This window comes from Equus przewalskii, chromosome 25 (assembly GCF_037783145.1).
Source record: "Equus przewalskii isolate Varuska chromosome 25, EquPr2, whole genome shotgun sequence".
Taxonomy (NCBI): Eukaryota; Metazoa; Chordata; class Mammalia; order Perissodactyla; family Equidae; genus Equus; species Equus przewalskii.
Genome location: NC_091855.1, coordinates 17334317 through 17351094, shown reverse-complemented (window position 1 = coordinate 17351094; position 16778 = coordinate 17334317). Strand labels below are relative to the sequence as shown.

The 16778-nt window shown below is 39.5% G+C and overlaps 1 protein-coding gene across 41 annotated transcripts in view; it reads right to left on the bottom strand.

Annotated features, from left to right (window-relative positions):
- The window catches only part of RGS6 (regulator of G protein signaling 6), a 529145-nt gene that overhangs the window by 495254 nt on the left and 17113 nt on the right, over window positions 1-16778 (bottom strand). For all 41 annotated transcript variants that reach the window (XR_011532871.1, XM_070593510.1, XM_070593542.1 and 38 more), the window contains exon 2: window positions 10221-10324. Coding sequence is in view for 39 of the 41 variants with exons in the window: in XM_070593510.1 (XP_070449611.1) it covers window positions 10221-10304 (84 nt within the window). In the remaining 2 variants the exon portion in view is untranslated. The remainder of the gene's footprint in view (window positions 1-10220; window positions 10325-16778) is intronic.

The window sequence follows — 16778 nt, the reverse complement described above, 5'->3', positions numbered from 1 at the left end:
AAAACAAATAGAGAATAAAATAGCAAATGGCTTGGAAATGTTCCAAGCTGAAAATTTGTGAATACTCCAGCCTCGAGGCTCTCAAGATAAGGGTGGTGCTGCAAAGCTAGGCAGACACTAGAGCGGGGATCTGGTGTAGAGGTAGACAAGAAAGAAAATTCTGGCCCTGATTATTAGAAATCCCTTCACTCTTTCTTTATTTACTTCAATGAGACAGAATTTTAACGACAACCCAGGGAAGCCCAGACTATATATGCAGAGACCAATATTGACCTGCTGGAAAACAAGATATATCAGGAATTGTGGCACAGTTCATGTCTTTTGACCTAGGAATTCTAAATTGTGCTATTGATAACAAATAAAAGCCTGAATAATTAAATTATGGTACATTATTCTCTTACCAGAATATTATGCAACCTTTAAAACCATCATTATGCCGACATATGGTGGCACAGTTTAATGCTTAGGATATGGTAAGGAAATAGAAAACAGTACACACACTATGATTCCCCACTAGGTTAATATATTATACATACAATATTGACACAAATTAAAAGACTGGAATGAAGTAGACCAAAATGTTAACTGCAGTCATGTTTGCGTGGTAGGAATATGTGAGATTTTTTTTTCTATAGTCTATGCTTGGATTCTTTTGAAATTGAATTATCACTTTCAAAATGGAAAATAATTATTTTTTAAGAGAAAAGGAAGAAAGAAAACCAGTTGGCAGGAAGCTCAGTTTTACCAATATCTTACCATGTGAGTTTCAGAACTAAAAATGCTTTATGTTTCCTTGCATCAGGGTCTCCATATGAAGAATGAGGCTATTACTATATCAGGTACAACTCCTAGATTTAGTATTATGAAATATACTGTCTCCTAAATACATCCTGTGCTTTCTTATCACCACTCCTTTGCTCACACAACTCCCATCAGCTAGAACCATTTCTTGGCTCTTTTTCTACCAGATCAAATCCTCTCCTTTCTTAAAGATGCAACTCAAGTCATTTCTCTTCAAATTTCTTAGTCCTCTGTAAGTCCACACTAACTTTCCTATAATTAATTACAAACAGCCTTGAGATCTCCTTTGCTTTTCTTTTTTTTACATAATTAAATTTCTTTTTAAAAACCTACAGACTTTAGAATAAAGCCAACCCAGATTTCAATCCCAATGCCAGTTATTTAGTCTTTCGGATCCTCAGTTTCCTTATCTATAATATACAGCGACCGTCATCTGCCTAAGAAGCAATTCTGATGATTAAGCAAGTCAGTGGATTTCAGCACCCAGCACAGCATCTGGTATACAGTAGGAGGCCAATAACTGCTTATTTTCTTCTTTAATCTTGCACTAGCCAGCCTGCACTAAAGAAAATAGGAAAGGTAATTCTTCAGACAAAAGAAAAATGATCCCAGATGTAAGCACAGAGATGTAGAAAATAATAAGTAAAATAGAAACAATAATTTTTAGTAAATCTACATAGCCATTATATTTAGCAAATAAAACAAAAATTTCATAAAACAAAAATGGTAAAGTCTTGTAGGGTTTCAAAAGTAAAGAATATTCAATCAGACCATATCCCAGGATGTCAGTAACTCTCTTCCTTTCAAGACAATTATTAGGTCTCCCAGAACAGAAATCCAGTAACCTAACTGTGGGCTCATCCTAAATATGAATCCTATTCCACTATAATTACTTAACTAACCCCCTTTCAATATATATTTGATTTATTTTCATCTTTGGATATTATTCACCACAGAGAATTATTCACCATAGAGGTATGAATATTCTTCTGGAGTGAGTATATGTTTATATTTATATCTTTGTATATTTTTTCCATTCCCTTATTGCAATAAATTTTTAGAAGTGGGAATCCTGATCAAAAGATGTGTTCATTCGCAGTTTTGATTCATATTGGCAAACAAAAAGATTTTTTAAAAATCCTATCCCCCAATGATTTTTTTATTAAACATTTATAAATTTATAAATAAAAATAAATATCTTGCTTATTTTCTATTTACAGATATCTACTAGCTTTTAGTTTTTCTTGTTCAAAATCCTGCAAACGGGGAATATTCTCTGGCCAGTCAAATTCTCCAAGCATCAGGACACTGCAGAGGAGCGTCAACAGCTAGAGTAATAAATTGCCTGCCAAAATGTAAAGTCTTTGACTCTTTGAAATGAAGTGGAGGGAAAAATTTGGAAAAATGAAATGAAGCCTTAAACATGCCCAGGCTTTTCAAATGAGAAAGTTATACTCTTGGAAACACATCATATTAAACCACACTGAGCTATTCCACACACCAAAAATACCATCCCTTTCATCTGTGGCCACTGATACCCCTGGTCTGGGACTCGCCCACACTCTTGTCTCCTGCCAACTGAGATAATGGGATGGGGAGCTTTTCCTCTGGCAAGTCTAATCCCAGGGGAAAGGAAAACAGAACAGTCTTTTCCTAAGGCAATAAAAAACCTTCAAAATATCTAATGAAAGGAATCTTAAAATGCAGATTGAACAATTAAATTAGTTACTCAGAACACTCCTTGAAGTTAGTCCTTGGGAATTTTATTTACTGTTTAAAAAAAGAAGAAAAGAACGAAAGCAAACCCTAAATGTTCAAGAGCAAAAAGCATTTGTTTTCAACATTCTGACTTACCTGTTTTTAGAGTTTTGCTTGGGCTAACTTTTGTGAAAAATTAAAAAGAAATTGAAGGAGGCTGTGAAAGAATAAACAGATAACAAAATGTGAGTTTCTGTATGTTAGATTATTAAAGCCCTACAATGTTAGCACTAAAAGTGCTTTTGCACTCACCCGGCCTAGCTAACCCCTCACGTCACAAACAACAGAACCGGACTTAACAAAACGTGGAAAGAACTCGAGCACGGCCAAAGTGAACTGGTGATGCTGCCACAATAAATACCCAGGTATCCTGCTCCAGCTCCATACGCTTTCCATGACACTTGATTTACCCACATACATGGAGGAGAGGAAAAGGAGATCCAGTTCTACAGTTATTTGGCTCAAAATTTTGTTGAACCTAAAAGACCTTCTGACAACTGCCAGGTATAACCTAGTGAAAAGAGCCCCCTCACCCTCCGTGCTCCCCTCAAATTCTCCCTACACCACCTCCTAACCATCTCTCAAATGCACCCCTTCATCTATGCTATCACTGCCATTGATTTGGACGCCATTTATCCTCACCGCAATTCCTGTAAAATCACCAAACTACTTTTGTGCCTACTAATCCTGTTATTCCTCTTATACTTTCCCTCCACAAGCCCATTCTCCACATTGAACATGTGGCTTCCCTGCTTCACATTCTTTCTTGGAGATGTAGTCTATACAGAAGTTGAAATATAATGATATACACCTGAAATTTATATAATGTTATAAACCAATGTTGCTTCAATTAAAAGAATGATAAAAAAAAAAGAGGAAAAAAATCCAAAAGAGCAAAAGATAAATATAAGAAAAACATAAAAATATGCAAGAAAATGACAAAAACAGAAAAAAAAATAAAGAAAAACAGGATTTCAAGGGATTCCCTTTGCTTTGGGGATAATACCTACAGAAGTCAGAGGCTTATCAGTAAACAAACGGCACATATAATATAGCACAATTCAAAGAATATTTGTTTGAACAAGGACCAAGTGTAAAGAAGTGGCACGAACAGGTGAACTATAAGGGAACACTCGGGAACCTGACTTGAAGAAGTGAAACTGTGTGATAGACGGCTTCTAAAGTGGCCTAAACTACCTCTACCTGCTGGTTCTCATGCCCTTGTATAAACCCCTCACCTAGTGGCGGACTTAGTGACTTGCTCCTCACAAAAGGGATGACATGTCATGTCCAAGATTAGGTTATAAAATAGTGAGACTCCCACTGCCAAGCCCCCTCTCTGCCTCCTCTCCCTCACTCATCCCTCACCCTGATGAAACAGGCTGCCATGTTGTGAGCTGCCCTAAGAAGAGACACATGTGGCAAGTAACTGAGACTGGCCTCTGGCCAACAGCCAGTGAGGAACTGAGGTCTTCATGCTAATAGGCTTTGTGTGAGCTCAAGTGAATCCAGCCAACAATCACATAAGTCAGCTTGGAAGCAGACCTTTCCCCAGCTGAGCCTTCAGATGAAACTGCAATCCCAGCCAACATCTTCATAGTGGTCTTATGAGAGACCTGAGCCAGATGACCCACCTAATCTGCACTTGGATTATGGACCCACAGAAACTGTGACATAATAAGCTGTGTTTAGGCCATTGGGTTTTGGGGTAATTCATTACACAGCAATAGATTACTAATACAAATGGAACCACTCCAAGAATGAGTAAAGGAAAAGGGTATCAGGACCCCGAGGGGAGAACATTCTGCCTTGAGAGGAGCAATGACCATCAGTCCAAGGACACAGCCGGTGCAAGACCTTACGGAGAGTGAGCCAGGGGAAGAAATCCCCCAACTTTGCTCCTCTTCCTCCTGTCCATCTCTCCCCAGGCTTCTATTGACCAAATTCCACCGAAAGCCAGATGTCACAGGAGCCCTATACATGTAGTCAACCTTCTGGGGCAGAGGGTAGCATATAGAGGGTGGAGCGTGTGTGTGGAGATGCAAAGGGAGGATACCTGCACAACGTCCAAAATCTTTGGTATAACGTATAACGTCTTTCAAGATCTGGCTTTCATCTACCCTACAGCTTTATGTCTCAGCTCTTCATCACAGAAACCTAGCTTCATGAAAACAGCCACTTGAAGTTTCCAGAACTCGGTTTACAACATCACAATTCTGTCCCTTCGCATGAGGTAGTCCTTCTGCCTCTTACTCTTTTTCTCCACTTTTTCCTACACTTTGACCTCCCCAAGCTAATTGCTATTCCTCTTTCAAGAATGAAGGCTGGTGCCAAATCCTCTGGATGGCTTCTATGACACCATCATCCTTTCTCGTGATATGAACCTCATGACCCTTCTACCTCCTCCCAGATCCCACAGCTTGCCTCTAAAATTGCTACTTGCAACTGTGTGGTTACCCATCTCTGCCCACTGACCTACAAGTTTTTTCAGGACACAGCCCTCATCTTGCATTCCTAGCAGCTAACAGTGTCTGGCACACAAATGACAATCAATACATATTTGCTAATTAAATAATTTTTAACCCTCATCATGCCGTGGTCACCAGGATCTGTAGGTTCCCTGACTCTCAATTGTGCTGGCCTCTTACAATTTCCATCTATGAATTCCAAAACAACATCCTATTCCCAGCTTTACCACCAGCCTTGTTTCTTTCAAGCTAGATTTCTCCCCTTCTTGCTGCATCCCACTGCCTGTGTAACTAAAATAGTGCTTTACTTTCTGGAAGTACGCCTAAACTGACTTCTGCCCAGGACTTCAAGGGTCCTAGATCACTAGGGAAAGTAACCTTGGGGTATCAGAGCAACACAAAGGTGAGACCCAAATTCCAGCAGAAAAGGAGTGAATAACTGGAAACTAACAAGTGAAGGAAGCCATGTGACGAGGCTATTTAACCACCCCTTTGAGATACAAGAACACTGGCTTTTTCTTCTTCCCCTAAACCTCTTAATTCATCCCTGACACTATACATTACTGACAATATCCAGTGCTGCTGTTTAAACACTGTCCCTGCTATCTGTCTAACTCACAATCAGTACTGCAAAACGGTAACTATACAAACGGCTTAAACGTTATTAGCGAGCCAAGGAAACAGGTCACCACCATAGAAAGACTTTAATGTTGAACGTTAAATAATTATACCAAAAATTTTTTCTTCTGAGGCCTAACTACATTACGTTGAATCTCAACCAATTACGTTACCTAGGACTGTCTGAAATATTTCCAGAAAAGTTCAAAAGACCCTTAAATATCCCTATAGTCTCACAACATCGTTTTGACAACAGGAAAGTGTACTGACTTCTGAAAGATCAAAAAGTTAAAGAACGAAACTCTGAAACCATTGCAGAAAGGTACATGTACATTATTTAGCCCAATCCCCTCACTTTACAGAAGAGGAAACGAAGCCAAAGTAATATTTTATCTATTACGTTGATGGGGGGTACACAGGTTCATTTTATCATATTTCTTTCTACTTGACATGGACACCAAATACATTCTTTTTGTATAAGTATTTCATAGTTGGGAAGGAAGGAGGAAAAGAAAGAGGAAAGGTGGAAGACAAAAATAAGAAACAGCCAGGAAGATGAAGTTCCCCATCCAGAGGACCAAAGCAGTAAGTGTGAGAGCTGGGGCCAGATATCCAGAGCCCTCTGCCCCAGTTGGTATCTTCTATCACACTGCACTGCCTCCTGACCCAACGCTGGGCCAACTTAAGCTACAATTTTCTCTGTCCACCTACCATCGAATCGCCCTTAGTTCTACCAAATCAAATTACTAGCCCAGCTGGAAATTTATCCATAGACATTATTAACACCACTCAGAGAACCAAACAAAATCAGAAAGCAACCTACTCTTGCTCAAAAGAATTCCTAGTTATACAAGAATGTAAACATTTCAGAAAATCTTTACCTAAGAAACAAGAGCACCAGCAAGTAGAATGAGGCTAAAACATTACAAATATTCAAAGTCAACCCAAGTCAAATCTCCCAGAATAAGCATAAAAACCAAAGATCTGCTGCAGAGTGTTTTCATTTATTTAATTTAACCGACGTCTGTTGAGGCCCAACAACGCGGTAATGGTTGTTTGTGGTTGATAAGATGGTAGAAAGGACACCAATGGGGGCAGTCAGGCTACCTGGACCCGATCATGGCTTCACTGGGAAACTGCTGAGTAACTTCAAGCAAGTTACTCGTTCTCTCCATACTTTTGTTTTCTCATCTACAAAATGAGGGCATTGACTAGAAAATCTCTAAAATGAAAGGGCTAAAATCCCCTAATTCTAACTCTACGACATGAGCTGGTTCTTCTGTATCTTGAGCGATATACAAATAATTATGAAATCAAAAATCCACTTCAAAACACCCACTTCCCCATTTCCTTGCGATGCATGCTCTACCTGGATATTGTAAAAAATACTAAGTAAGTGTGTTTCAGACTTAGCAAGGCAACAGGTTCTCCTGAGAACATTTTAAAACTCAGATTCCTAGGACTCAGCTCAGACCTATTAAATAAAAATACCTTTGGTGGGGCGGGGGGATTCCTTGAGATCAGCATTTTTATAAAGCACCGTTCAGTGATCTGATGTACAGCCAGGTTCAAATAGCATCACTACACTGGGCAATTGAATGACGCAGAATCTTTTGGATCCAGGAATATAAAAAAGGTTAACAGGTCTGGGTGACTTAATGAATAATTAAAGTTTCCTTTTAAATAGCCTTTTCATGTGACCAATACATTTTTCATATACACCTCCAATCCAAAATGTGAACATGAAGGATGAAAAACTAAATGAGAAATTCTGTTCAAGTCAATAAATAAATCATGCCTTCGGAAAGTACAACTTCTCACAGTTAATGACGTAGAAACGTGAAAAGAAAATGAAGAGTATGCTGAAAAGTGTGGACTTAAGAAACCCACCCTTCATTACTCATATGTCAGAAGGTTACCATCCTAAATGGCATTTAAAAGTCACAACAACATTATGGACATAATCATCCCACTTATTACTCGGAAGTTTATCAAAAAGCTCCATTTCTCTAGATTTGGCTTTTTAAATGTCAGCATCTGAATCAGCACAACACAGTCCAAGCAAAAATTTCACCCTGAAAACATCTGACAAGAGAAACAACAAAGGAGAAACAAAAACGAAAGCATTCTTTGCACAATTGTTTTAAATGTAAATTTTTGTTGTAGACCTCTAAGAAAAGGTTTGGTTTTATAGCTACAAACTTGAATAAATCATTACAGAAGAGGATTTCCATAGAAAATGTTTTGAATTGACCCTGGTTTCAAGGTCCATCTTAAGGATAGTGTCCTACAGTAGGTAAGTCTTGGTCATAGCCAACAGCCAGTCCAGCACTGAGAGTAGAGAACTAGGTGAATATGTGAATATCCCATGTTTCAAACACAACCATGGCTTAAGGTAGTCAAATTAACTAGGTTTAAATGATCCATACTGGGCCATAAGTCCCCTGCTACCACCTAAAAAGAAAAATCGAGTTCCCACAAATCTGTAGAAAGAAACTTTCAACGTAACACCAAACATCCTAGTGGAAAGGTGTTTGGATTGCACGAGCTTTCATTTCCTATTAACCTTTAATAATCCATCAATTTGCAATCTCCTGAATAATATAAAAATATTTGCATATTTTTCTTATGTCTTAAAAAAGCAACTCACTATATGAATGTACTTCAGTCAACTTATTAACAGCACCAACGTATATACATTTTATAATTTATTTTCTCTCAAGCGTCACTATCTCTACACGACCTAAAGATAAAAGAAAAAGAAGCATTTGTTACGGACCACCTCCATGCCAAACAGGATGTAAGACGCCCAACTTACTTTACCTAAATGAATCTTCAAAATAACCCCACGAGGTACTATTCTTCCGCCCACCTTTTTTCTTCTTATTTATAATGAAGAAACTGAGCTTGACAGAAGTTAAATAACTAACTCAAGGTCACACGGCTAGGAAGTGGCAGAGTTGCAACTTTAACCCAAGTCTGACTCTAAATTCCATGTTCCTACAAGCTTGGCACAAGGTCTCCCAATGTGGGGTGGGTTGAGACAGTAATGATGTATAAACGGTTTCTATTATTCTGTGTGCCTCATTAATTGGTTAGCCCCATGAATCTAGTTTTTCTTTACTTCAACTTCAGCATCTCTTAGAGATGGGTTGTCTAAGCATTCTCTTGCACCTAAGGATTAAGGAATTTGATACTCAAAGCCAGAATAGTTTGAGTTCTATTTTTACAAGGGAAAGAGAAAAATTCACCATATTGATCATCCAGTAATATCTAGTTCAACATTACCCATATAATTAGCAGATCAAACAGAGTCTTGCAGAATACACAGAACCCAACAGACAACTCAAATATTTAGCGAAATGAATGAAGACTACCTCATTTTCCTTATTAATACGTAATAGAGTTAGCTTACATTTTCATGAACACGCAAACATTAAAATGATGGATAAGAAGCAGCAGCTATTTCCTCAAATGCAAAATGTGCACAAATAAAACTTATGTGCCATATTTCCTTCCTTTAAAACGTATTCTCCTTCCAAATGTCCCCATTCAAATTAATATCACCAAAGTCTTTCTATAACCCAAGGTCAAAAACACAGTCATCTCTGACTCTATTCAGCCCCTAATTCCATATTCATTCAGTTTCCAAGTCATTTCTAATTCAGATTCTTTGATCCCTCTGCTCAGTGCTGCTCAGTTCTGAGGGGCATTCCTCCTGCTGAATTAGTGTCCCACTTACCTTTCTTACAGTTACAGAAACATCCCCCCAGAACCTCCAATCTACCCTCATAACAATGCATTTGGCACACTGGGGCGAGACTCAGAATTCCAAAGAGATGTTGATTTTACAGCTCCTGGAACGAAAGTTTCTCGTGATTAAATTGCCTGTGATTCAACATTCTGAAATCTGGCTCCATCTAGCCTCTCTTCCCAAAATCTTACTTCCGTTTACTTTAGTAATTCACCCTCTGCCCAAGCTATCTGGTTCTGGTTGCTGTTCACTTCAAAACTGAGTTCAAGGACCACTCCTCCACAGCCCATCCCTGATGTCTGAAGCTGGAAGTAACCGCCCCCTCCTCTGAGATTACGAAACACTCTACCCGCACTTCCTTTTTGGAAATTAACACTTAGACTCTATCACAGTTATCTGAGTACATCTTATGTCTCCTATCAACTGTAAACATCTAATATATACATACCTCTGCACCTCCCAAGCATCTAGACCAGATCTTGTACATACTATGAGCTCGAAGAACATTGAATTAACAAATCTTACACTAATGCCTTTACACCAAAGGAGAATACAACTCCATCTGCATTGCTTAGAAAATCTTTAGGTTTAAAGAAAACTAAATTGCATAATACTTTTCAAGTGTTCGACACCAAGTATGACAAAACTAACTTCCTTGAATTTTAGAATTAGTGAATCAGAGGATATAGGAAGAAATGATATTCACTTATCAGTCAAGACAGTTCAGGCAGAAAACATTTGTCTAGTATCAGCCATTGGTCAACTTTACACAGAACACAAACACACAGGCAGCACCAACAGCATTTACCCAGACGCCTTACTTTGCGGTAGACTATCATATTTGGAGAACTCTCCTCTGGGTCAGCAATCCCCACTGCTCTTTGGTCCCCGGATCCCTGAGCCATCCTGGATGTCTTTACGCACACTGAAAAAATAAATGAATGACCATTAAGACATGAGTTATATAAAGAAAGCCTTACAATACAAAGAACTAAGTATCTTTTAGCAGGTGGCACGAAAACAAAACAATGTAATTTCTTATTTTTTCTCATTAATTTAAGCAATGCTAAAAAAAAAAGTTAGGGGATGATTGTGGTCTTATCCACACACATTCTTCTAACCCCAAAGCAACATGTTCTTTATTTTCAACCCAAAATCATGCACCGTAGGGGTGATCATATGGTTTTAAATAATTTCCTGAAGACGGATAAAGCCAATCATTTTGATGTTGATTTTGTCTTACCAAAGCTCATTTGCTAATTAATTCTATGCATTAAAATATGAATATTTTATCAAAGAAATGCAAATCAAAACCACAGGAGATACCACTTCATATTCACTAGCATGATTATAACAAAAAAAGAAATCTTAAACAACAGGTATTCAAACAAATACCTGAGCATGAATGTTCATAGCAACACTATTCACAATAGCAAAAGATGGAAACAACCCAATGTCCAACAATTGGTGAATGAATAAACAAAATATGGTCTATCCCAACAAAGCTATCCAGTGTACGATATTCTGTTATAGCAGCCTGAATGGACTAAGACAGTCACATATTGTATGGTCCCATTTACATGAAATATCTAGAATAGGTAAATCTATCGAGTCAGAAAGCAGATTGGTGGGCACAGCAGCTGGGGGCAGGAGGGAATGGGTGACTGTTGAATGGCTTTGGGCTCTCCTTTGGGGATGATGAGAACATTTCTGAACTAGATAGACGTGATGGCTGCAAAACATTGTGAATGTACGAAATGCCACTGCGATGTATGCTTTAAAATAACTGTCTAGCATCAACCATTGGTCAGCCAATGGTTACCAATGTGAATTTTACCTCAATTAAGAAAAAATAAATATTTTTAATCTGACCTTTTTAAAAGCCTGGAAAGATAACAGTGAGACAATGAGAGCATATGGAAATTTTTTAGTAAAGAGACAAGCTCAATTCTTGGTATGACACTATATTTGCTATGTGACCTTGAGCACATTCCATAAACTGTTGGGTTTCCTCTGTTAACTTCCTTTTACGAGAACGTGTTGAATGCCTGCTATGTGTCCAGAACTGTGCTAGGCACCTTCCTCTACACTGCTCTCATCAGTAAAGTGTGAATTCCACCGTGTACTCACAGGTAAGGGTCAAATAAACTGACTCTAAAGAATCGTATAAAGCCATAAAAGTCCTATACAAATGTTACCACTAATCCAGGAGCCTGCCTGGATTATTTGCACAAAATTCATAGGCTTTTCATCAAAGAAACTTTATAAATACCATACTTGACATCAAAGGCCATTTCAATGTAAAATAAAAACTCAGGAAACATTTTATTATAAAATAAGTTGGTACCAAAGGTCATTCCACAAAAACAAATTTGGGCGGAAGATGGGGAAGAGACAGGAATTTGTAATTTACGCTAAGAATTGAATTACCCAAAGTATCCTATTTGCATAATGTTGTTTGCTTTCTTCATCATTTATGAATTAGGATGCATTTTAAAAGTTAGATTACATAAAGAGCATCATTCTATTATGTCCACCCACTGTAATATCAGTATTTCTATGAATATAGTACCACATGGAAACACTGATTGTTATTCTAATCAGTGGCTTTTAAAGTTAAATGAACAACCCATTGTTTCATTTTTAAACAACTATTTATTTGCCTACTTCTTTGTCTTAACACAGAACATGACAGAGCATGAAAAGCAAAAGTTGAGTCCATTTATGTTTGCTCATTTATCTATGTAAAAGAGCCATTTTGGGCTTCTACTGCTTTATTTTTAAACGAATACTTCCACTTTAATGAGCATATTATCTTCTACCTAGAAAACTGTGTTATAATAGCAAGGATGGAAATGACCTAGAAACAATCGTGTCAGCCCTCCCTTTGCCTTTCCCTGGGCACCTTCCACCCCAAACAGAAACATTTCTGTGTGTGAAGACAGGCTGATGTTCTGGGATCTGGCCTTTAGACTGCGAAGTGAACGCACAAAGTCTCTACGTTAGGAATTTTAGTGAATCTAGTGGGTAGCGGAAAAACTTCTCTTTTTAGTTCGTCTATCAACTCATTTTGAAATCTAGACAAGTCGTCTAACTTTTCTGTGTCTAGAAAGAATCATTTCTAAAATAATGATATAACCACTTCCTAGTCCATATGTCAAGAGATGTTAGAGAGAACTGGATGTGAAACCCACATAGGTAAGGATGCTTTAATTAAATTCATTGACTATACAACCGGGGTTCATGAAATTAAAGGAGTAGATTTTCATTCATTACAACATAGTATAAAATATTTATTTTTAAATGAAGTACAATAGGAATGAAATAGGAGTATCTTAAATGTAGAGGTAGAGAAAAATAAAACCTTCTTCATGTTATTTATATATACTACATATATATACACAGTAAATAATTCAGGGATGTTTATTTTAATATTTGAAGAATGCAAATATTTGTCTGAAAACACGTAACTGCACTTCAATAGTAAGAAAACATGTTAATATTATTTTCCTATAACGGCTTACAACTAACAAAAGAGGAAAAACTGAAATGTGTTAAGATTATGCATTTCACAACATCCAAAAAGAAACAAGATAGTTTAGTGGTTACAAGCTGGACTCTGTCAACAGACAGATGTACATCCAAACCCCAGCTCCACCACTTACTAGCTGTGTGATCTGGGGCAAGCTACTTCACCTCTCTGTGCCTTTGTTTCCTTATCTATCACAAACCACAGTCCTAGCATAGTAGAAAACCCTCTGAACTGGGAGTCCTGGATCCCCCACCTGATCTGCAACTAACTAGCTCTCGGAACCAAGTCAAGCTGCAGCTTCTCTGGACCCCAACTGGACATCAGCTATAAAACCCAGAATCTTTAGTTTTCCTTTCAGCACCAACCTAGAACCTTAGAATTTTAAATTTCTAACTTTCCTTCAAAGACTCGCCAGAATGTTCCGTGCTGCCTCTCCTCTGTCAGCACTGCATATATCCGAGCCCATCTCTATTCACGACAGTGCTCATGCTAAACTTCCCAGTGAATCACAGAACTGCTGGGGTAGAGCAGCCCCTCCCAGACTCAGCAGCCCCCAACCATGAAGCAATTCCTGTAATACCACCACCCACCACTAGGTGCCGTGGGACCCGACATTTATTCTTGGAGCAAACACACAGAGCGTCCATTCACCAGGCTCCATACTAGGCCCTGGACACAGAAAGATAATCAGACACAGATGCTCTCCTTAAAGTGTTCAGAATCCAGGACGGGTGTCAGACATATCCACAAAACCAGGACGTTGTCATGTGTGGGTGCTCAGTTAGGACAGCACAGAGCAGGAGGTGGTGGCAACTGAGATCAGAGCAGAAGGATGAACGGCGTCATCCTGGGGCGGCAGAAGAGGCCATTGCAGCCTAGGTGACAACACAGGCATGGCCATCTGAAGCCCCAGAAGTGGTTCGGCCCCGTGCTAGACACCCAGGAGAAAAACATGAAGATGATCTGATCTCACGGAGATTAAGTGGAGACGAGGCGATAATGCGGAGTAGGAAACAACCAGGGTTCGCGCCTATCTGAATTCCTATACTTTGTTTACTGGGCATCTCCTCTACTAGGAAGACAGTTCTGCGCAGGTGGAGTCTTTGTCAGTAGGGTTCAGCCCTCTGTCCTTGGCACCTAGAACAGGGCCTGGCACATGGTAAATATTCAAATATTTCTTAATGAATGATAGAACTGGTAAGATTCCACCAACATGCAGTGTACTCATTCTGTAACACTCAACAGGATAAGTACCCATTAAAACTGCCCAACAAAGAAGGTTCTTTATCAATAAAGACCTATGTATGGAATCGCACACGGAGATTCTCCCCAGGGATTATTGATATGGGCAGGCCCAGAACTCAGGAATGCGCTTTTGGAATGGATGAGCAATTTAGGTAAGAAGGAATACGTGGGAGGATAGAAAGTATAGTGAAGAGAGACCCTGTGAATAACAAAACAATTGAGCATCTATGACTCAAACTCTGATTAGCAAATCTCTGAAAGTCAGGCTTGCAATTTACGCCAAACTTACATTGCATTTGTAGCTTGCAGTTACAACAAATGCGAGCTGTTTTCCTTTGTAACGCCAGCCTCTCTGCAGCACGCAAAGCCTAGGGTCCAGCAGATAACAATGTTGGGCAGAGCAGGTAGGAAGGACCTCAACGCCTTGGAAAAGGAAGGGGCTTTCAAGTCGGAACGGGAATCGCATCTCAGCCCTGGCCACATCAAGGCTGCTGGGTGGCCTCTGGCAGTTGACTCCCTCACCCTAAACTTCCAGCCCTTCACCTGGAAGATGAGCACCCTCTACTCTGCACGGCTGCTTTAGAAGAGGGAATAAAATAAGTCATGCAAATTCCCTAGCACAGAATGAAGGTAGCAACTGACCAGCGGTTTGTTCTCACCAGTGTTCGGCCAAGTTAAATCCCCAGGCCACCAGGCAGCAGAATCATTGGAGAAACGCTTTCCCCACCTCAGGTCTTCTGACTCAGTGCATCTGCGATGGAGCCAGTTTAACAAGCTCCTCAGGCGATCCTGATGCACAAGGAACAGCCGGACCGCTACAGTTACACTACAACGCCACTAAAATCTGCACCGCATGCAGCTAAAAGCCTGAAAACATCATGCCTGCCACTCTTAGCGCTCAGCCCTCAAGTCCCTATTCAGGGAAATATCTCGTAGGGGAGGTAATCAAACCCTGACTGTAATATAGCCTGAATATTTATGCTCCCAAATAAGAATTTCTGTTGATGTTGTTTCCTCTCCTCCATATTATACCAAATTCACATTGTTTGCCTCACCCCATTAAAACCCAATGGATTTTTTCTGACATCAGCAATGTTAAGCACTTCAGAAAAAAAAAATTCATAAGATGTGTGCTAGCTCAGTAGTACAAGCTTGTTTATATAGCTCTAATCTGACTGAGTGGGCAGGAACCTCAAGGGGGAAGAAGGAAGAACAGCTCTAAAAAACAAATAATCTTTCTGTAAGAGCAGAGTCTGCCAACTTGACATTTCCTATACATTTAAGTTCAGATGCTCAATGACAGAGTGAGCGTCTGTTTCTGGTAATGCACCAAGATCTTAAAGCATGGTCATAGAGTTCAACCCTTAGGGGCCAATTTTGGTGGCAATGCCAGGCACTCAGTATTTTACAGGGACATAATCGCTTGATTATTTCAGGGCTTCAGTGAGAATTCAGTGGTCCCTGAAAGCTGGTCCAAGGACCTGAACCAGAGGAGCAGCCTCAGAATCACCTGGGGGAGATTCTAAAGATACGTGTTCCTGGTTCCCATGCTCCAGAAACTCCTGATCCAGTAGGCCCAGGGTGGTCCCTGGAGATTTATCATTTAAACGTTCCCCAGGTGATTTGGAAGCACAGCCAGGTTTGGGAACCGCTGACCTAGATTCCACGGGGCCGGCTTCCTCCTCACCTGATCCCTTCATCCCACCCCACGCTGCCGACTGTCTGGGCAGCCATGCTGAGGTGGGCTCCTTTAACTTCCCTTGTATTTAGGCAGAAACTCGAGGAAGCGGATAAAGTAAGGGCCCTGGGGTCAAAGAACTGGCTCTTGATTCTGGCCATGCCGCTAAGTGCTGCGTGACCATGAACAACTTATTGCTATGCTTATTCAGCCTCTCTGAGCCTTGCATTCTTCATCTATAAAATGGAACAAATACTAATCACCTTGTATCGTGGTTCTCAGTCTTGCCTGCTCATTGGAATCACCCGGGCGGTGCTTCACAGCGCTGTAACAGGAGGATGTTATTATTCCCACTCTGCAGATGAGAAAAGTGAGGCTCCAGGACTTAAGCAACTTGCCCAAAGTAACACAACTTGTCAGCCAAGAAACTAAGATTCAAACTCAGGATTGACTCCAATGCCCACAGACTTTTTAACATGTCAGTCTTGGGCTCCAGTGAAATCACCTATATAAAGTATTTAAAACAGAATTTTGTAAATATACAAAATTTAAGTATATATTTATAAATATAAAATATTTATCACTTATATCAAGTACTTAGCAGTACCTATAACTGGTACATAGTAGGTCCTCAACTACTTTGTGGTTCCTTCCTTCTACTTCCTAGCGTATAAGTTGACTTCCCCATACCAATCCTACCTAATGGCATATAAATAAATACAATTTTCTCTAAGTTGCCACAGCTGCCTGACAGCCTAAACAAACTAATCTACCAAAGCTGCTCATAAAGAAAAATATTTTTGCATTCCATATATTAAATGAAAGTCCTAAACAATTGAGCTAGGAGGGAGAAATAGAAAGTTCTTCACATAATAAGATGTGCTTGGCCATGTGATGTTCCGCACAGTCCTATTACTGCAATGG